The sequence below is a fragment of the Ictidomys tridecemlineatus genome, chromosome 5, assembly GCF_052094955.1.
Source record: "Ictidomys tridecemlineatus isolate mIctTri1 chromosome 5, mIctTri1.hap1, whole genome shotgun sequence".
NCBI classification, from domain to species: domain Eukaryota; kingdom Metazoa; phylum Chordata; class Mammalia; order Rodentia; family Sciuridae; genus Ictidomys; species Ictidomys tridecemlineatus.
The window spans coordinates 200,135,259-200,157,263 of NC_135481.1; the positions used below are offsets into that span (position 1 = coordinate 200,135,259).

A 22,005-nucleotide genomic window follows, 5' to 3' on the forward strand; every position below is an offset into this window, starting at 1 on the left:
AGTGGCTTCCTCAAGCAGGGAGTGTTGGCTGTCCCTGTCATCCCCAGCCTCTTGTGGACAGAGGCTGGCCAGGTTGGATTGAATAAGGTGGCAAGTGGGATGATGTATTATTGGGCACCCCTCAACAAGATATTATCATATGGTAAGTACCCTGGATGTTATGAGTACTAGAAAAACACCTGTGGGAAGAGGGGAGCCAGGTGAAAGTAGGAACAGGCAGGTGAAAGTAGGCTTCCAGGTCTGGTGTGTGTGTGTGTGTGTGTGTGTGTGTGTGTGTGTGTGTGTGTGTGTGTGTGTACCAGTACCTGTAGTGGCCTGGCTGGAAGTGGGGAGTACAGTCAGTCTAGGGCAATCATAGATCTGACAGGGTGTGAATACCATTTACTTCCAAGAGTGAGCAAGGGCCAAAGAAAGAATATGGTGGGACTTGTTTTAGCAGTTGGTGCCTGATGGTCAAGCCTCTCTCCTTTGAAGTCAGGCAGGATCTTATTCCAAAATCTCTGGAATCCTGGTAGCCCCTCAGCTAGCTGAATGACCTTGGGCAAGTTACCTTGGCTTAGGTCTCTTCATTTGTAAAGCTGCGAGGGTGCTAGTACTGGCTCACAGGTTGTTGTGAGAAGTGAGAAAACTGTGGGGTGCACACACAGGGTTAGCCCGCAGGCGAGAGCGAGGAGGTCCCCCGCAGTGTCCATGTCTGTGAGAACTCTGCTGGCGCAGACGCGCTAGATCAGGCAGGGGTCTAGGAATTGAACCAGGGGGCGGGCAGCGGCGCCTACAGGCCACAGTACGAATCATGGTCTTTTTCTGCGCAACCCTAAACAATTGTGCTCACAAAGAGGACAATCTGAAAAAAGAAAACTAGGACAAAAAAAACTTGCGGGGGTTGGGTGGAGAGGCCGATTCCCCCCAAGTCAAGGGTTGGGCCTTGGTAGGATCTCATGGGTCTGACTCGCCCTAGTGCGCGGCCAAGGCCCCGGGGGCAGCTGCACACACGCCCCGATGGTTCCGCGGGTTCAGCGCCTCGCGTCGTACGCCAAGTTAGACGGTCCTCCCGCTTCCCACCTCTCCCGGGCTCCTGCTCTGACAGCCGTTCTACCTGTGCGTCTCGCTGGTGGAGTCAACCTGGGAGGGACGCCCCCAGCCTCCACTTCCGGCTTTGCCTGCAGCTTTGGCCTATCAGGGCCACACGGGTAAAGGGAGACGGGACCAAAGACTGCTCTCATTGGACGCCACCTGTAGGGGCGGGACGAAGGCGCAGTACGCGCATAAGCGGAAGTGGGTCGGCACGTCGATGATTACGTGCTGCCGCGGCGGGCGGATCGTTCCGCTGGCTCTCGAGTGCCTGGTGGGCGACTCCCGGTGCCGCCCCTAGGTACCAGTAGCGCTGGTGACCCAAGTCTGGACGCCAGCTGCGGCCCGGCTGGCGCATGAACATGGACTCCGCCGGCCAAGGTACTCGGGCCCGGGCCGCCCCGCTTCCCGCCCCTCCCGGGGCCCGCTTCTCGCAGCTCGGGCCCCTCCGCCTCCTCCACCCCCTCAGCCTGTGCCCTACAGCCCCGCGGCTCCGTAGTACCCGCGGGCCCCTGACCTCCACGCTCGCGACGGTCGCAGTGTGCATCTTCGGCTTCTCCCCAGCGGCCCTCCCGACCTCCGCTGGGACTGGCGTCCCCCGCCTCTCAATTGGGTTTCCCTCACTCCGGGCGGCTTCCGCAGCATCATTCACCCCCTGCCCTCGTTGGCTGTGCCCGCCTCCGGCCCTGCGCAGGGCGTCGGGGATACCCATGTAGCCCTGGACCCGGGCCGAGTGTCGTGGGCGGCTCCTGGCGGCCAGAGGAGGTGAACCAGCGTTGAGCGCCGCGCCCCTTGGGTGGCAACGCTGCTTCTGGCTCTCATGGGGTTGCCTCCTGGGAAGAGGCTGGAGTGAGTCAGGGGCACACCCCGCACACCCGGCCTGTTTCCAGAACAGACGCCCAGACTGTATGAGGTGGCTACTGAGGGGTGTGGAATGGGCCCAGGAAATTAAGATCTTGTGTGTGTGTGTGTGTGTGTGTGTGTGTGTGTGTGTGTGTGTTGATACTGGGGATTGAGCTCAGGGACGGATTACCACTGAGCCACATTCCCCAGTTCTTTGTATTTTTAAAAAAATATTTATGTTTTTAGTTGTAGTTGGACACAACACCTTTATTTCACTTGAACCCAGGGCCTCACAGGTGCGAGGCCGGCGCTGTACCTCTGAGCCACAACCCCAGCCCCTCCTTTGTATTTTTTGAGACAGGGTGTCACTAAGTTGCTTAGGGACTCACTAATTGTCCAGGCTGGTTTTCAACCTAAGATCCTCCTGCCCTAGCCTTGAGAGTCACTAGAATTACAGTTGTGTGCCCTGGCCCGGGAAATTAAAATCTAGAGAAGATGGTACATATGTCTTCCACTTTGGGGCTCTAGAAATGGGATGCTGAATACTGCATAGATATAACTACTTTGACAAGTTCAGGAAGCTTTTTTTTTTTTAAACTGTTTGGCTTGTATCAGCATATTAATCATTGGAATTCCTGAGTTCTGATACATTTTGGAAGTTTTCCTGCTTTTGGTGGCTATATACAAAATAGTTGAGTGTAGAATTTCCAGCTCTGATAAATTAAGATGACTTTTTAGTGTTTTACTTGCATCTTTAGTTGAGGTGAGTATCACAACTATTAGATTCTGATCATGGGAATACAGAAAACACTTGAGCATTTATGATGTGCCAGATAGCCACAATAAACCTGTTTCTTAAGTTATTTATTTATTTATTTATTATTACAGAGTGGCCTTTTGAGATTGGTCCTCATTTTGTAGATGAGTATAGTCATTGAGACTTGAGACTCACCTACCCCCTATGGTTAAAGGCTTTAGCTCACTAATTTTTGTCTATGGCAGCACCTCCACACTTATTCTCTGTAGTACCATTGGTAAGATATTTTCCTGATTTTAATCCCTTCTGTAAATTAGTGATGAGTTCAGTATCTTGGTTTCTATCTGGGGGTGATTTCTACAGGACCAAGTTTTAGCTTTATAGGGGAAACTGTCAAAGTGCTTCATTTCTTAAAATATGGGAGAAAACTTGTAGTGATTTTAAGGTTCTTACTGAACTTGAGTCTCAATACAGTGAATGATGAAATAAAATAATGTAGGTTGATTTCAGTTAAAAATTAGAATTATTGATAGAAGAAATACATCTTTTATTTTATAAGCACTTGTTGAATGCCAGAAAAATGTGCAGCTTTAGCAGTGTGGGACATGTGAAGAAAACAAGATGCAGCTAGTTACTTTTTGGTACTGGGGATTGAACTCAGGGACACTCAACCACTAAGCCACATTCCCAGCCCTATATTTTGAATTTTATTTTTCTTTTAATGACTACTTCTGAAAATTATTTTTAGTTGTAGATGGACACGATACCTTTATTTTATTTATTTATTTTTAATGTGGTGCTGAGAATCTAACCCAGTGCCTCACACTTGTAGGCAAGCACTCTTCCACTGAGCCACAACCCCAGCACCCTCCACCCCCAGCCCTTTTTATATTTTATTTTGTAACGGGGTCTCACTAAGTTGCTGAGGCTGGCTTTGAATTCATAGTCCTCTTGCCTTGGCCTCCTGAGCTGCTGGGATTACAGGCATGCTCCATGTTGTCCAGCAGTTACCTACTTTAAATATAGCATCATTGGTTTTAGTGCATTCAGTTTATTTTTAGTAGACTCTTTAGAATTTGTACAGTTGACAAACTTTACTTTGATTAAAGACACTTTTCCTTCTTTCTAGTCTTTATGCCTTTATTTTAATTGGAATACAAGTTACTATTTTTGTTCACAGAAAATGCTGATTAAGAGGGAAGATGTTTTCAGTGTTGATTGTATAAAAATGTACTAAACAATAAGTCATATATTTGTAGTTGGAGAAAACTGAAGTAATGTTTTTCCTTATGTTGAGTCTTCTGGGCCTTTAGTGCAGACAAGAAGATACACTTCATGTGAAGGAAAAATAGCGACTGCAGGAATTAGAGCATGATCCAGTGTGGCAAGGTGTGGGGAGGCAGTATGCCCCCTTCCCACCTCTGCATGGTTAATGTCTGGCTGTGGGATGGGGTTCAAGAATGACATCAAAGGTGTTTTTTCTTTTGCTGGTTTCTTGCAGTGGCTGGATAACTAGCACGTGTTCCTTGTAATTTTAGCATGTCCCTGGCAGACCATTTGAGTGCAAGGTGTTGCTTGTGTGTTTATGGCCATGTTAAACTCCTTTGCTCTAAAATGCGAAGCCTGTTAGATTCAGCCACTTTCTTTATAGCCAGGGTTTTCTGCCTTGGAAGATAGTATTCTTACAGGGAAACCAGGGTTTGGCTGCCCATTTCACGTGCTCCAGCAGCACTGGGGGTATTAGGTTTGCCTCTCAGGTGGCTTGAGAAGTACCTGCCTTCCATCTGATGCCCAGGCTGTCTTCACAGGTCTTTCACAGAGGAGGCATTGCTAGTCTCTTTCCCTCTTCCTGTCACCTGTCCCATCACTCCTGCTTCCTTTCTGGTGGAGAACTCCACCCTGTTTACTTCCCAGTTACTTGACACTTTCTGACCCCATTTTTGTCGTGGCAGATATCAACCTGAATTCTCCTAACAAAGGTCTGCTGTCTGACTTCATGACCGATGTCCCTGTCGACCCAGGTGTGACTGCCCGGACTCCTGCTGTTGAGGGTTTGACGGAGACTGAGGAGGAGGAGCTGAGGGCCGAGCTTGCCAAGGTGCTGTGATTTGGCTGTCTGTCCTGGGGTGTTCATGAGTCCAGGCCATCTTGGATTAATGAGGAGCCAGAGCACTGCCTATAGTCTGAAGGAATTGCCCTGGGGGATTACCCACCTACTGTGTTCCCACCTATTACATGTTTATCTCCTTATGTGCCCAACTCTGGAGTAGACTCAGAACCACTGGTGGTAGAAGTAGACCTTAATCTCTACTGCCTCTGCCTGGCACTTTGGTTTTTAGGGGAGCATCTACTCAGGTTTGACCTCTCTCAGCATGCTATCTGCTGGGATTTTCTCCATTGGAGTTAACATTTGACAGTGTTCCCCCCCTCCCCTTTTTTTTTTCTTTTTTATAGAGGAGTTACTGGGGATTTACCACTGAGCCACAGCCCCTCTTATTTTTTATTTTGAGACAAGCTCTCATAATTTGCCTATGCTGGCCTGGAACTTTTTTTTTTGTACGAGAAATTAAACCCAAGGGTGTTTAACGACATCACATCTCTAGCCCTTTTTTATTTTGAGAAAAGGTCTCAATAAGTTGCTGAGGCTGGCATTGAACTTGCCATCCTCATTTTGCCTCCCGAGTAAGTGGAATTATATGCATGGTCGCTGTACCTGGCTTTGACAGTTGTTTTTAAGACCATAGGAATACATATGCCTTAATTTTGTTTTGATGGTGCTTTATTGTTTTGAAGGTAAGAGTCCCTTAAGAGTAAAATGGGAATTAAGAACAAAAGTCTCCTGCTTCCTTCCTGGTGGAGACCTCCACCCTGTTTACTTCCCAGTTACTTGACACTTTCTGACTCCATTTTTGTCGTGGCAGATATCAACCTGAATTCTCCTAACAAAGGTCTGCTGTCTGACTTATATATACATGTGTGTGTGTATTTTTAAATGTTTATTTATTTTTAGTTGTAGTTGCACACAGTACCTCTATTTGTATGTGGTGCTGAGGATTGAACCCAGGGCCTCACACATGCTAGGCAAGTACTTTACCACTGAGCCACAACCCCAGCCCCTGAGTTATATTTTTTAAGACAACTCCCAAGAGTTTGATTTCAATCCATGATGCCAACTTTAATGTTAAATATCTAACCTTGGTGCCCATCTGGAATGAATTGGGGCTCTGCAGGCTCCACGCTTTGCTGTGGGCTTCCGTCATGCTTCAGAGCCCTCCCAGTTGGCTTCTGCTCTTTGTGTAGGCCTCTCTCTGTCTTCAGAGGGCAGCTCTGTCCTGAGTGTTCTGGGACCAGGCTTGAGTCTAAGCAGAATGAGTTGAGCCTTTGGACCTTGGTCTTTGGACCAACTTTGAGATCAAGAGGACATCATGGAGCTATCTTTGGATTGAAAGGAGGATGAGGGAAAAATAGCATGGGCTTTAAAGAGATTTTGCTTTTATTTCAGAGTGTTGTCAGTTTAGAAACTGAAGCCACAGAGTGTTTTTCAGAGTTGAATTACAAGATGAAGAGGTTTTGTGTCATTTAAAAGTTTCAATGACTGGGGTCATAGAGCAGTGGTAGAGAGCTTGCCTAGCATGTGTGAGGCACTGGGTTCGATCCTCAGCACCACATAAAAAGAATAGAGGTATTGTGTCCATTGGCAACAACAAGAACAACAAAAGAATGTAGCCTTTCAAAAAAAAAAAGTTTTAATTTGCATGCTCCCCAAGACAATTAGACTACATGCTCTTGTACCCTGTTAGTCATTGCATTTGAATTTTATTTTATTTTTAACTTGGAATTGACCCAGGGGTGCTTAACCACTGAGCCACATCCCCAGCCCTTTTTATTTTTTATTTTGAGACAGGGTCCTGCTCAGTTGCTTAGGGTCTCGTTAAATTGTTGAGGCTGGCTTTGAACTTGCAGTCCTCCTGCCTCAGCCTCCCAAACCAGTGGGATTATACGCATGTGCAACTGTGCCTGGCTTGAATTGTTTTCTAAAAAATAACCTAGTAGTAAGTGGGCCCTAAGCTGGCTTTTTTTTTTAGTTGTAAATGGACATAATACCTTTATTTCGTTTATTTATTTAATGTGCTGAGGATCAAATCCAGTACCTCACACATGGTAGGCAAGTGCTCTACTACTGAGCTACAACCCTAGCCCTGTTACAAAATTTGTTTTTAGTTGTAGATGAACAAAGTACCTTTATTTTACTTGTTTATTTTTATGTGATGCTTGTGTGATACTGAGGATTGAATCCAATGCTTTATGCATGCTAGTCAAGCGCTCTACCACTGAGCTACAATCCCAGCCCTGCCCCCGCTTTTTAGGAAAGGGATTTTTTTTTTTTTTTGGACAGGGTCTTACTGTGTTGCTCAGGCTGGTCCTGTACTCTTGGGTCAAGTGATCTGCCTGCCTTAGCCTCCCAAGCAGCAAGGGCGACAGGAGTGCCCCACCATGCCTGGCTGAAAGGGAGTTTTTTATAACAACTATTTAACATAATGCTCACTTCAGAATTCTTTCATTTTTGAATTTAAGACCTGAGAAAATTCAAGTCCTTATTATCAGGAATCTTTGTGTTACTTGACTCAAAACTACCTTAAGCATAAAAGAGAATTTACTTTTTGGCTTGTGTTACTGGCTTTTTTTTTTTTTTTTTTTTTTTGGTACCATGATTGAACCCAGGGCACTTTAGAGAGAGAGTCTGGGATTATAGGAGTGTATCATAGTGCCTGGCTTGTGTAACTGGCTTTTGGCAGGGTCTGGAGCTGGCCTCGGAAATACCCGTGTTGTCATAGGAATGTTTTTCTGTCACCTGGGTCTCTGCCCTTCAATCTTTCCGCTCTGCTTCCTTCTCAGTGCATAGGGGATTCCCCTATAGGTGTTGCTGTGTCCAAGCTGAGACCCAGAGCTCAGTGGGAGAAGCTGCTTCTCACTCATGCATATGCCCATTCCCTGGGAAGAGCTCTGACAGGCCTTACCTGGTCACCTTGAGATACCTCTCACTGCTTTGATGACTTTTGATGACAGCCTCACCAGAAGTGGGGAGCTTGGTCAGATTAAAAAAATGCTGCTATAGATGCTAGTCCTAAAAATGGGATGTATTTTTGTAAGCAGAAAATTGTTACATAATTCTGAGAAACGTTATTGCAGCATGGATGAGGGTGTTGGTCACTTCCTGAAGTAACAACGGCCCATCATGTCAACTATGTGCGTTGCAGGTGGAAGAAGAAATTGTCACTCTACGCCAGGTCCTGGCAGCCAAGGAGAGGCACTGTGGAGAGCTGAAGAGGAGGTTGGGCCTCTCTACCTTGGGGGGGCTGAAGCAGAACCTGTCCAGGAGCTGGCACGATGTGCAGGTCTCTAACGCGTAGGTACCATGCCTGGGGGGCATGCCCTGCTGGTTGGAGAGAGTGGCTCTGCCTTGCAGGTGGAGAGTATGTATGAGTACTTGGAGATCAGATACTTTCAGCCACAGGGATTGAGGAAATCTGCTTGGGAACAGCTAGACAGAGGCTTTGAGTCAGGGATTATACCTGTATTTACTTAGAGTATACATGTTGCAAAAGGTAGATGGACACACTAGTTGCCCAAGCAGAAGTTGGCAAAAGGAAGGTGTTTCAGAGTTCATATTAGAGAGAGCACCTGTTAGGTCCTCAACGAGAGTGAGTTTTCTAGGTCTACTGACATGAACATGTGTCCTCTGCTGTCTTCTGTTATGGCCCTGGCCCCGTGGCTCCTCGACACAGCATGTCTTTGGAGATGAAATGTTTCTGAAAGCTTTGTCTCACAGGACAGGACAAGTTTTATTTCCAAAACCTCATTTGTGGAAGCCCAACACTCTTGCCTTGGGATATTATAGGTTTTGAGTCCCAAAGGGTAGCTGTCAGAGCATTCTGGGGCTCAGAGCTATGCTCTCCCAGCTCCCCAGAGCAGTACTGCCTCTGGAAGCCTTCTTTCAATAAAAGATCAAGGCCATCTTGGTGTGGTAGAAAATGAGTAGTCAGCTCCGCTCTGCCAATGCCTTAGCTGGCCTTGGCTTGTTCTGGGGCAGGTTGGAGGGCAGGTGCTCATGCCAGCTAGTCCTTCTGTCTTCAGAAGAAGTTTCACCAGCAGTTCAAAGCCCGAGGTTAAATCATCCTAAATATTTACCAGAGACTTTCTGTTTTTAGCTATGTGAGAACTTCTGAGAAACTTGGAGAGTGGAATGAGAAAGTGACCCAGTCTGACCTGTGAGTGCCTGTGCCATCAAGCCCTTTCCTCCATTCCTCCTTCTGACTCCCTGGGGTGGGGAAGTTGTGCACATTTGGCACCAACTGCATTTTAGCATATGCTGGCTATTTTTTTCCTCTCAAGTACAAATAAAACTATCCTTTGAGCTCCCTTTGGAAGGGCATAGCAGCTGAAAGAAATTCACTCAGCCACCAGATCACATTAAAGCTTCTGTGCCTTAGATGTGGGGCCTGAACTGGGCAGGTGCTCTTGGCTTTTAGCAAGGACCATCTGCTGTGCTTTTGCTGGTGGTGGATTCTTGTTTGTTGTCCTCTTTCCCCCACAGACTAAACTCCAGCTGTTGGGGTCTTAGAGCTTCATTTGTACTGAGGGGCTCTTGGGTGGGTGGGAGGTTAAGCTGTGCTGGTGGGATCACAAAGAAGTCCTGTGGTCTGAGAGGTGCTGCTCTGTCAGTCATGCAGCATGTCAGTGGAGGGTGAATTACACATGAATAGCTTTGTGTGTCTTATCAGAGCTGTAGTTCAGTTACTTCTGTTGTTTTGATTGTTAAATGACATGCTAATGTTTAGCATGAATTATCTGTGCTCCAGTCTGATTGTAATGTCTTTGAATTGGGTAGAGGATATTCAGACACCTCTCTCCCCCTGTCTCTCTCTAGCTCTCTTTTGCTCTCTCTCTTGCTGTCTCAATATTTTTAGTTGTAGATGGACATAATACCTTTATTTTGCTTATTTAGGGTTTTTTTTTTTTTTTTAAATATGGTGCAGGGGATTGAAACCGGTGCCTCATGCATGCTAGGCAAGTGCTCTACCACTGAGCCATAACCCTAGCCTTTAGACATCTCTTTTGTGGATTTTCTTTTTTTTTATAGTTGGAATTGAACCAATGGGGCACTTAACCATTGAGCCATCCCTAGCCATGTGTGGGGGTGGGGGGTGGGGAGGGGTGGGGGTGGGGTGCTGGGGATTGAACCCAGGGCCTTGGGCATGTGAGGTAAGCACTCTACCAACTGAGCTACATCCCCAGCCCACATCCCCAGCCTTTTTTATTATGTATATTTTTTAAATTTTGAAATAAGATCTTGCTAAATTGTTGAGGCTGGCTTTGAACTTGCAGTCCTTCTGCCTCCATCTCCCAAGTTGCTGCAATTACAGGCTTGTGCACTAGTCAGTGACTTTAAGAATGTCCCTGGGGAGGAGACAGTCTGTCATCTGTGGGTCAGAGTATGCAGACAGGTTCACAACGCAGACTCAACCTAAGAGTAGTCTTGAGAAACTTGTCGTATTGTGTGTGTCCAGCCACCTGATAAAGAGCTACTGGGAAATTATCTCACATAGTTTCTCAAAGAGCTCAGGAGAGCCAGGCATGGTGGCTCACACCAGTAATCCCACCTACTCAGGAGGTTGAGTCAAGAGGACTGCAAGTTCCAGGCCAGCCTGGGCAACTTTGTGAAAAAAGGAGCTGGTGAAAGAGCACTTACTTAACATGTGTGAGGCCCTGGGTTCTGTCCTCAGAACTACAGAAATTAAAAAAAGCTTTAGGACATATAGACTTCTGACCCTCTGAGACAAATCCATGTTACTCAGGTGAAATTCCTCTTTCCAAGAGCTTACCCTGGGAGAACCTGTTCCCTTAGTGTGGGGGAGTTGTCATAGTGATGCTTCTGGAACCTGGAACCAGGGGCCTTTCTGTACTGACAGTCTAGGATAGAGCATCTCGGGGTGGGGGCTGATGATATTGGTGTCCTGTGTCTGCCTGGTAGGCATCTATCCTGGTCATTCTGCAAGAGGTGGGTTGTTGACAGCATTCAGCTTCCCGGAGCTTTTGCAGGGGAAGGTGATAGGAATGAGCTTGATGGCTTTCCTGACTCACATGTGTATAATAGGTTCTTTTCAGCCAGCAGCACCCTGGAGGAGTGGAGTGGGAATGTGGCTGAGCATGTGGTGTGTCTGTACCTCTGGGTTTAGCCCTCAGGAAGCTGTGCCATGCTCACATAGCTTATGCTGCTGCCAGCAGCACAATTTGTTGGTTATGAAACCGTCACTTTGTTAGGTTCCTTTTGTAGGTTGATCTTGCTGAAAACCTGATGCTAAGAGCAGACCACACTCTTGGTTACTGTTTGGTCTACTTTAAGTTCTTTGGGCTACAGGTGACAGAAAGCAGACAGAATGCTAAAAAGTATTGGCCAAAGGGGAAGCTGGGAGGACTCTCTTGCCAGAGAAGCCCCAGACTCATCCTTGGTGACCAACAACAAGGTAGCCCAGGTATGAGTCTCATTGGACTAGTTGCTATGGTCAGAGAGCTGGTTTCCTCTAGTTGGCCTGAGTGGGACTGGGGCAGCCTCAAAAGGGAAACTCAGGAGAAAGGAAGGGAAAAGGACATCCACCAGATCTCCATACTGGCCAGTGGACACACCCTGGGCTCTACTCTCTAAAAGTTTAAATAACTCACAGAGAGGAGCTGATTGGAGCAGTACAGCTCCTGAACAAGCTTTGTAGCTCTGCTCTTCAACCTCCTGGTCTCAGCCTCCATCTTGTTAGGTGGTGATGGTAGCCAACTTCGTATGTCTCTAGGGAGTGTTGGAGGCCCCTGATGGACCAAGGCACTGGAACCTATGAAAGAGGTGGAGTCCCTGCCCTCCTCAGCCAGGAGTATAGAGATCGGAGTTGCAGTGTTGGAGCCTGCGGGTGGGGTGGGGGCTGATGATATTGGTGTCCTGCAAAGACCTGTGCAGGCAGCTGCATCCTGGCCCTGAGGCTCCTACTTCTAAAGGGGACTTCTTGTGTTCCCTGTCTCACACTCAGAAGTGCTGAGGGCTAGAGAGCCCATCTTGGTGTGAGCTTGGCTCATGGCACTGCGGGACCAGTGGCTCCTCATGAGGTGTTGCTTACCAGCTTGCTGCCTTGCCTCTGGACCCTCTGTGCCCTTTGCAGCCCTGGATGCAGGTGCTCATTTTCTGTCCATTCTCAGTTTCTGCAGCTTCACCCTTTGAGGATTCTGTGAGGATTTTTTGTTTTCTTCTGGTGCTGGGGATCAAACCCAGAGCTTCAAGCCTTCTAGGCAAGTGCTGTGCCACTGAGTCACACCCATAGCTCCAGAGTTTTTCTTTAAATCCTCTACTTTAGACTCTTCACTCCATAGACCACAGAATGTTGACATGGATTTGTGTGTGTGGTTTTTCAGGGAAAAGTGAGGGGAATGTTTTCTGAATTTGTATGTTGCCAGTCCTTGGTTACCTTGTTCTTAGTGTTTGATGAGAACACCCTAGTTTCAGCTTTACTCTGTGGGTTATAAGAGTCTTGTTTCCCTTGCTTTGGCAGGAGAGGGTTCAGGTGGCTGGGCCTTGAGTGTGTTCTAGCAGGGGGTACCAGCTCAGTCCAGGAGGCTGTAGTGCTGGTCCTTGGGGCTGTATGTATAGCATGCTGCCACACCTGCCCCTGCCCTGGGTTGTGGTCTCCTGGCCTGCTGGGTGACAGTTATTGGGAGGGCAAAGGAGGATAATTGATGCCTTCATAGCAGTCTACTAGGAGTGGGAAGGATGGGGGAAGAAGAGCTCAGAAGGTCATTGCTGGTGCCTCCTGCAGCCTGATGATACTGATAGAGACAGAAGCTTGTGCCTTCCTGCAAGGCTGGTCTCAGTCATTGCTCCCTCGGGCTTAGCTGGGTTTCCCAGAGGAAGCTCCTCACATAGGCCCAGTGATACTATCAGCCTTGAGAGCCCCACCCTACCCTTTACTCAGCCTCGTTTCCTAGCTGCCACACTGAGCTGTGGTCCCTAAGGCTTTGGTTGAGTCTGGCGGCAGATTCTGTCATGTTAGAAACTGCATGTCTTTTGTGGTTCCTGCTGGACCAGAGCCAGCAGCCTCAGGCGTTGGCTTTCACAATGGGCCTATGTCCCTGCCATCCCTGCAGCCTCTGCATCCTGACTGCCCACCCTGTACCCTTCCTGCTGATGCCGATGCCAGCAGGTCTCAATGGGTTGTGCCCTCCTGTGGGTGGATGCTGGAAGGGGCTAAAGGGGATTGGAGAGGAGGTCTTTGCTTTGGGCTCCTTTGTCTGGAGGTCACCCCACAGGTGCCAGTCTGCACTGTGGATGCTGCCCCACCCCCGATCCCTTCAATGGGTGCAGTGAGCTTTCATTTTCTCCCTTCAGAAGACTGTCTCATGAGAAAAGGAAGGGGAAGCCTTGGGTCTGCATTTGCCTGCTTGGGCAGAGAGCTAAGGACTTTCTTGGCTTCTGTTCTAGCACTGCTCACCCAGGTGTATAGCCAGACCTAGGGCTTCTGGAACCTGTTTTCTCTGCAGCAGGCAGGTGTCATTTTCAAGCAGTCAGAAGTGCCATGAGAAGACAGCAGAGTGGGCTAAGTATCAGGTGCATTGTAGGGGAAGTTGGATTGTAAGGTGAAGTCTTCCCACAAGGTGGGGGTTGCAGCTCTGAGTGTTGGAAGTGAGATTTCAGTGAGGGAGGCAGCTGGGCGCTGCCCTCCACAGCACCTCAGCACTGCTTGCCACTGCCACACTCCTCCCCACCTTTCCCTCGGGTATTCTCCTGTTGCTATTCTCTGGGGCTACAGGGAGGGTTTCCTTGGTGATGGGTTGTGACTGTCCTTGCTGTTTGGTCTGTCTAACTGGTGTGTCTTTTTCCTAGCTACAAGAAGACCCAGGAAACCCTCTCACAGGCAGGACAGAAGACATCTGCCGCCCTGTCCACCATGGGCTCTGCCATCAGCAGGAAGCTTGGAGACATGAGGTGAGATCCTCAAGGTCTGGTCAAGGCAGTGGGGTGAGGAGTAGGAAGAGGCCCTGTGGGAAGCCAGGGCTTAGACCTCTGCCTGGGAGAGTGGCCATGCCAGTCTGGGCTGTTCTGCATGTGAACCTTTGGGGTGTTCCTGTGCCTCCTATTGTCTGCCTTTGACCATTTCTTTATTCTTTAAGAGAAGGATAGACACTAGTTCACTCACTGCCTCTGACACTTAGGACTGATGGGGAGGGTTTTCTCTCTGGAGCTGTGTTGAGAGGCAGTGATAGGGCTTGGGGCCAGGTTCAGGATGAGATTTCAGTCTGGGCAGACCACAAGCTGTTTCTGAGACTGACTTTCAGTCTGGTATTTGCTCAGGTGTCTGCCTGGGCCAGGGTGCAGAAAGTGCAGTCAGGGATCAGAAGACCCCGCCTCTGAGTGTTGTCTCTCAGAGCCAATAGGAACCTTGGGGCCATCAGAGGTACTTCGGCAAGCTGAAAAGAGTCTAGGAAATGAGGGGGTGAGCCAGACTATGTACATTTGCTTCGAGTTCCCTGTCCTGGGCTCCTGGGTGTGCCTGTGCAAGCCTACTTTGTGGGGTGTGAGAGGTATGGGTCTCATGCTCATAGCATCCTGGGCCTGTCACTGGGGGCCACCTGCCTTGCCCTGTTAGCTGTGCTTAGGACCAGTCCCCTCACTTCTGAATTGCAGGGCCTGCCTCCCTGTAGCCCCGACAGCCCTCATTCTGTCAAAGATTTCTGGTCCTCCTCTTTCATTCTTTTATTTTTTGTGGTGCTGGGGATAGAACCCAGGGTGTTGAGCATGCTAAGCAGGCCTTGTCTCTGAGCTCACCCCAGCCCTGACAAAGGTGGCTTCTGGATGCCCATTCTCACACTCAAGAATCTAGTGGCACAGTGAGGCTGAGGCAGGAGGATCATGAGTTCAAAGCCAGCCCAGCAATAGCAAGGCACTAACAACTCAGTGAGATCCTGTCTCTAAATAAAATAGGGCTGGGGATGTGGCTCAATGGTTGAGTGCCCCTGAGTTCAATCCTCAATACAAAAAAAAAGAATCTAGTGGCTGAGCATTCTGTGTGTGCTGGTGGCCCCTTACCTCTTCCCTTTTGGGACTCAGACATGAGCAGTGAGCAGGGTCCCTGGGCTTCTGATGCAGGTGTGGCTCTGAATGTCTGGCCTCACTGCTCTGGCCTGTGTCTCTGCTTGGGCTGGCTCATTTCCTGCCTGACTCTCAGCCTGGGAAATTGCCTAGCGGGGCCTCTTCTGCATAAGTATTCTTCCCTGACTCTGAATTGGGAGTGAGGAAGATATCTGCATACCTGAGGAACCACATTGCCAAGCAAAAGGGATGGCTTCTTCCCAGAAACTGTGTTCATCTTTTGTTTGTTTGAGATAATCTACTGCCTCAACTTTTAATTTTTAGAAGTTTTTAACCTTGACAAAGTGTGGTGGCTCACACCTCTAATCCCAGCCACTTGTGAGGCTGAGGCAAGAGGATCGCAAATTAGGTGCCAACTTCAACGATGTGGTGAGAATGACTTGTTAACAATCGACTAATTTCATTTCAAAATGATTAATTCAACTTGTACTAACCCATGTATCAAAAAAGGATGTAGCTCAGTAGCAAAGCACCCCTAGGTTCAATCCCCAGTACCAAAAAAAAAGTCTAACCCAGTAGAAGCTGCACGAGTGCTACTGAGTGTGTCTCCCCTTGAGCATGCACCTCCACACTAAGGCTTTAACCATGGTCCCATGTAGTGGCTGGGGTCCCTGCATGCAGCTCTGCTCACCACAGCTGACCCAGGAGGAGCTCTGAGCTGACAGTGAGGGAAGGTCTGCTGGGACTCTCCTGTTGGGCTTCATGAGAACACACTGCTATTCCCTAGGATGCCTCCTTAGGCACCTGAGCTGCATGGTGGTAAGTTGGAGACAGTTAATGGTCACATAGTGCTGGTGGCTTGGCCTTGCTCCATGGAGGAAGGCAGAGATGTCCCAGTGCCACGGTGGAGAGCTGCTGCCTGTACCTTCCTAAAAATGCCTGTACCACAGAACCTTTGTAAGGAGCTAAAGCGTCTACTGTGCTAAGCCTTATGTCTGCAAGAAGCATTCTTACTCTCTCTGGGCTGCTGGCTCATTCTCATCCTCCCTCCCTTTGTTCAGTGTGTCCTGGATGGAAGCTTGATGGGAGAGTTGAACCCTGGGTGTTTTGGCAATGGCTTCAAGCCAGCCAGCCCTGTCTTCCTCGTATGGCCTGCCTTTCTGTGGAAGCAAAAGATACCTTTCTTTTCTCTGCTCCTCCTTTCCGATGTTTTTCTTGTGCTCTTTCTGAGAATTGAAGTCTGCCACTGACCCTGTGGTTTGTAACTTTCTGGTAGTGGGTGATGAGTAGGGTCCTTGTAGTGATGCAGGCACAGCTCTGAGTGCCTAGCTCACTACTGTAGCCTGTTGGGGCCAACTAAGGCAAGCAGGGGCCTTAGAACAGTCAGAGGACCCAATACTCTGTATTTGATTATTTGTATTCAAGGTGCCTAAAGGGTATTCTGTTTGCTATTGAGTCTTCCCTTGAGGGTACTTCTTTTGGAGTTTGTAGTGGTGTGAATTCAGACCTCTCACGGCCTTGGTGGATCACCATCGTCTCACTAAGTGACAAGGGCCATCAGTCTTCTTGTTTAGAGACTGAGACTGAGAGCTCAGAGCTTTCTGAAGATGATCCTGGACGCAGGAGGCTGAGAGCACAAGGTTAGGGTGCATGGCCCTTGTAGGTCCTTCCTGAGCCTTGGTTCCAAGTCCTTTGAGACAAGTGCCCATACCTATGATGGCCCATCCTGGAACAGCCCTGGCCTAAGAGGCCTCTGGTGTGCCATAGGCCTGAGGTGATGAGGGGGAGGAAGGGGAATTGGATTTGGGTCAGAGAATGGTTTATGCCCGGCTCATTACTGGTTGGGGAAACTTGGGCAAGAGGAGCAGATTCTGTGTCCACTGTAGGTGGTGAACCTGTTCTTCTATGGGTTCCTTGTGTTGGGAGTGTACTTTTTTGGCTTTCAGTAAGTTCGGAGTGGGAGGGTCTAGATATACCACAGAGGAGAAGCTGGCTGCATTGCCCCATGCCAGCAGCTAGCTGCCCTTGGACACGTTTCCTAGTTGGCCTCTGTAGTGACAGAGCCTGGAGCAAAAGTTCTTGGCCCACAGGTGTTCCTTGTTTCATTTCAGTTTTGAAGGAACACAGGCCACTGTATGGATGTGGGGTGTTGGCTTAACCTGGCAGGCTCTTGGTATATTTCTTACCTTTATGCTGCTTGTGGGGCACTTGTGTTCCAGGCATGTTTTTGTCCCTCTTTAATCTCCAAACAGGTATGGACACAAGAGCCTCTTGTGCATGTAACCATGCCCAGGAGGCAGAGGCATGGGGTCATACGGTTGCTGGTGGTGCTCTCAGGAGCCTCTTGGGCCCATGTGTCCTGCTGGCATGAGCACTGGAGGAGTGGTCATGGAGTGCCCCTCTACACACTGTATCCAGCCTGGCCTCTGGGGCTGTTGCAGAGGGTCTCCAGTGACTCTGCCTCCTTTACCTAATGCTGCCTTCTTTTCTCCTACTGCCACCTTTCAGGGCTCATCCGTTCTCACATTCCTTTAGGTAAGACTGGCTCTGAGCACCTTGGAAGGCTTCTTTGAGTCAGGGCAGGTGGACTCTGGAGGGCCCCTGGGAGGCTATGCTGGGTGGAGCTGGGAGAGTGGTTATGATGGAAGCATCCTTTCAGTGTGGGTATTGGCCAGCAGCATGTCCCATCGAGGGACTCTTCCCCTGACCTCCCTGGCATCTCTGTTCCCTCTGAATGCTTCTGGATGTTCTTGTCTGCCTGCTCCTTGAGCACTGAGAAGGCTGACCCAGTCTTAAAAAGCACTGCATCTCAGCATCTACACCTGAGTTCATTCCTGAAAAGAAGCACTTTTGTGTAGGAGGGTGATACCAACTCTCTTGCTCTATCTCCGTCCTATCAAATGTAGGTCCTGATCCCTCAGATTGATTTTGTCTCGCTTGCTACCTTGGAGCCCTATATACTCCTTCCTAGGACTACTCCCTTTGTTGACAAAGTGTGCCTTTTGGCCAGCACCAAAACTCTACACTGTGATGCTCTTTTGTGGCTGGTACTGGAAGGTCTGGAGTCAAATCCAGAACAATCTGTGGTTTAAATATTTTTCCTTAACTTGATTTGGATACTTTTCTTTTGTTAGAGGTCATTTACTCTGCTGTGAAGCTATCTGAAGGCCAAGTGGACTAAAGGTTTTCCACAAGCTCCGAGCCTAGGGCTGGGGATGTAGCTCAGTGGTTCAGTGTTCACCTAACACATCTGAGGCCCTGGGGTTGACACCCTAGCACAACAACAACAATAACAACAAAAAGTCCCTGGCTAGGTCTGTTTTAGAGTTTTCCTGTTTTAATGCTGTCCTTTGGCAGCGCCATACAGCTGGCTGTACTTGGGCACCTCACGTGGAGCAGGGAGAGAGGAACCTTGAATTGTTTATCCTTCTGGGTGTTGTGTGGAAGGGGCTAGCAGCTTGATCCAACTCTGCTGGGGATGGGGTCCAACCTCTCCTGTCCTGATAAGCTGGTTTCTGTGTGAGCCAGGCTGGCAAGTGCCTGCCAGTCTGGTTGGTGCGCTGTGCTAACTCTTGCTTCCTTCTCTGCTTCCACCATGCTTCCAAGCAGCAACTACTCCATCCGCCACTCGATAAGTATGCCAGTCATGAGGTAACGTGTGCCTTCTGTTGCTTCAGAGCCTCGGTGTCTTTGGGTGGGGGTTGGGGCAGCTCCCACCAGTTATACCTTGTACTTCCTGTATCCCCCAAATCTAGGATCCCCCCGTCAGTCAAGGGCTAGGGAAGACCCCTCTAGGCTAATGAGGAAGAACTAGTGGAAGCTCTTATCCTGAGGCCACCAGAGGAGACCACTTGTCAAACTGAGCCCCTGTCCTGAACTTCCCACATCCTGGCCCTGTTGGCCCCTCTGCAATGGGCTTTTTCTGGAGGTCTCACAAGTCACAGCATGGGGACATCTGCAGCCCCATCTGCTGTTCCTCACCTGCTCAGTCAGGCCCTGCAACTCAGCAGAGCCCATCCTCATCAGGGAGACTGTTTTGGGGGATCTGGTTGTGTGAGCGCCAGTGGTACAGGCTGGCTTGCTTCCTTTTCTACTTCCTCACCCATCTGTAGTTGCAGAACTGTCATTGGTTTTCCTCCCATTTGTCTTCTCTGAGTTATAAGGGAGGGCTCCGGACTTCCTATAAGCCCAGTGCAGAAGAGCCAAGGGTATCATTCAGAGCAGGGCAGGGATGTACCAGGCTCCCACCCATGACATAGTCAGGGGCTCTGTGATATCTGGGGCAGACCCTATGGTGGGGCATGGTTGCCCTCTGTTCTGACCTGGGGAACTCCTAGAATGATCCTGGCTGGACTCCTAGAGGGTGCCCTGCCTTTTGGAGTGTCAGTTTTTCTGTGAGAGCTCAGGATGCTGTCAGGGTTCCTTCTAGACAAGAACCCAGCCCTGAGGCCTTTCACATTGAGGAGGGCAGCACGCAGCTGCTTTTGACACCAATACCTCTTCCCTTTCTCTAAAGGAACTCTGCCACCTTCAAGTCGTTTGAAGATCGAGTGGGAACCATAAAGGTAATTGTCCCTGGACTGTCCAGTTATCTGGATGGGGTGTGACCTGTCACATTATTTGTTATTGTAGATTCAGTTATTATAGGAAGTCATGCTGACAAGTTCTTTATGCATTTTATGTGGTTTCTTTCACTGATAACATCTTTGTGACAGCTCGTAGAACTGTGGGGCAGTGTCCATGCCCATCAGGATTGCCTTGTGCCACTTATAGCCCTGCTCACCTTCCTCCTGTCCCTGTTTTGCCAACCCCTAATATGTTCTCTGTCTCTAATTTTGTCATTTCAGGAATGTCACATAAATGGCACCACACAGCAGGTAGCCTTTTAGGATTGGCTCTTCACTCTGCATAAGGCCCTGGGGATTCACCCAGGCTGCTGCCTGCTAGCTGGGCAGTGTTCATGTTGCATAAACTTATGTAGAAAGTGGAGCATGGGCTTAGACTGATCTTGTGTGTGTGCTCTCTCAGGTTTTCTTTTCTTTTCTCTTCTGTAGTCCAAGGTTGTGGGTGGCAGAGAGAATGGCAGTGCCAGCCTCCCTTCCCCAACAGGGGGTGGTGACCAGCCGCTGCCGGGACCTGCACCTTTCTAAGCCTGCAGCAGCATCACCTATAGCAAGCACACCCTCATCATCATGACCACAGCTGAGCAACGGGGCCACCAGCCAGGGCAAGCCAGCAGCTGATTTTGAGGACATTGGTGCCCGTTCACACGCAGATATGGCTGCTGCCTTCGCATGATTTAGAGAGCAGTCTTGTGCATAGATGTTTACACTGAAGTCAGTAGATCAGCAGATTGCTGTGCTGTCCTTGCCAGGGCCTCAGGAGGTGGACAGCGTGGAAGGTCCAGAGGGTGCTGAGCCAAAGCCTACACTCCCTTTGGGCGTTTTGTGAGCTCACTAGGATGGAGGGAAGAAACATACTGAATATAAAACGAGTGGCATTTTCTGTTCTCCCTTTCTCCTCCCTGACTCACAGAAAGAAATAACCACCCAGGGCACTGCCTGGCCACATTTTATCTGGAAATGCTGAATGAGAGAACTGTGTGAGAGAACTGTCCATTTTCTGAGACCCCCAGAAAGGAAACATTGTCAGCAGCTGCCTGATTGTTACACTAATGTCCTAGCTTTGACAGAAGCAGATTCACTATTTTTTAAATGCAATGAACTTTTCAAAAATTAAAATTTGTTAAAGCGGCTTTAGCCTCATCGTTAAGAGAATGTTATTTCTTTGGACTCAAGCTGAAATTCAAGCCTTACATCACCTTATGCTTTGTTTATAATCTTTTTATATGTAAAAAGAGGTTCATAAATGGTTCTGAGCACTGTGTAGAATTTTACATCTGGCCTATGTCACACACTGCCTGTATTGGATAGTGTGTTTTATTCACTAATGCCCTCTCTCCTTGTGTGCAAAAACTTGCTTCTCTCAAAGACTGGCAGTTCCCACGGGCTCCCTACTCTGGCCCAAAGGACTGCTGGGCCTCTGGGGGGAGGTCAGGTGGAGAGAGAGCCTGTCTTCAGCACCCTTTGAATAAGGTGTGCCCCTGCACAGTGCTGCCTTGCCTGGGCCTGACCTGCCAGCATAGCACTGGCAGACAGCCCTGCCTGCCTGCCTGCCTGTCTGTTCACTGCACATAGGATGAGTGGGAAGCAGAACCAGCTCTGCATTTCAGGTTGGGGATGGAATTTTGGGATCACCTGAAACTCTGTCACCTTTTCTCAGGAGCTACAAAGATTTCATTCCCATTTTTAAACTGCCACACCCTAGTAGCCTCTCACACTGGAGCCCTGCATGTCGGGAGGGGTGGTCTGGAGGGTCAGCCATGTGCCTTAGTGGCTCTTGGCAGGGCATCAAGACCTTGCCTGCTGTGTGCACATCTGTACATCCCTGGCGGGGGAGGGGGGTACTCAGGTCTGTCTGGTAGAATCAGATGCCCTAGGGGCACTGTACCACACAACAGGATGCAGGAGCCAGAAAAGAGTACTGTTTAATGTTCTTTTTCCAGGGTTAAAAGCTATCAATGGGTGTGGTGAGAAGGCAGGTTGTAGGAATAGAATGGTCACTGATGTATCTTGTTAAAATGAACGATGGTCAATTTGTTAATAAAGCATTCCTTTGGGGGAAAAAAAATCCACATTTGCTTGTTTGGTGTGTCTTTCAAGATAATGGCAAAAGTGTGGTGAATGGACAGGGGAGTCCTTGCTGTCATAGACCATACCCTTGGGAGAGGCAGGCAGGGGACAGTTAGTACAAACTACAAAACCTCTGCTCTGTGAAGGTAAAGGGTGCTGGTCAGCGCTTCTGAGGAAGCCAAGTGGAAGTTGAGGCTGTGGAGTGGGCTTTCCAGGGACTTCGCAGGCAGGCAGCATTCGCTTCACTGGCGGGCCTCCTTGCCCCTGCAAGCATCATCTCCATCACAGTTGAGCTGTGCAGTATGGAGCCAAGGCCTGTGAGGCTGGGTCTCGGGCAGCTGCGGGGAGCTGAGTAGTGGAGATGGCCTCAGAAAGGACAGTACAGAGGATGTTTATTCAGACACACAACGGCCCCTTGGGGCTGTGATCTTGTTCTATAAGTGGGGACCATTTGAAATGATAGAGAGTAACTGAAGCCCCTCAAGTGCTGAACGAACAAGGCAAATTTGGAGTTGGGA

General features: G+C 49.0%; 1 protein-coding gene across 21 annotated transcripts; it reads left to right on the forward strand.

Annotated features, from left to right (window-relative positions):
- Positions 1-3: 3 nt before the first annotated feature.
- On the forward strand, positions 4-21,489 carry Tpd52l2 (TPD52 like 2). Of its 21 annotated transcripts, XM_078052233.1 has the most exons (10): positions 4-142; positions 4,624-4,769; positions 7,930-8,078; positions 8,881-8,940; positions 13,590-13,691; positions 17,304-17,330; positions 18,405-18,446; positions 19,312-19,360; positions 19,643-19,672; positions 20,331-21,489. In XM_078052233.1, exons 1-10 carry the CDS (start codon positions 100-102, stop codon positions 20,382-20,384), a joined length of 702 nt encoding a protein of 233 aa, XP_077908359.1. In that variant the 5' UTR covers positions 4-99; the 3' UTR covers positions 20,385-21,489. The 21 variants fall into 21 exon arrangements, with proteins under 21 accessions (XP_077908359.1, XP_077908362.1, XP_077908361.1 ...); XM_078052236.1 differs by lacking the exon at positions 19,643-19,672 and having other exon boundaries at positions 6-142; XM_078052235.1 differs by lacking the exon at positions 17,304-17,330 and having other exon boundaries at positions 7-142.
- The last annotated feature ends 516 nt before the right edge of the window (positions 21,490-22,005 follow it).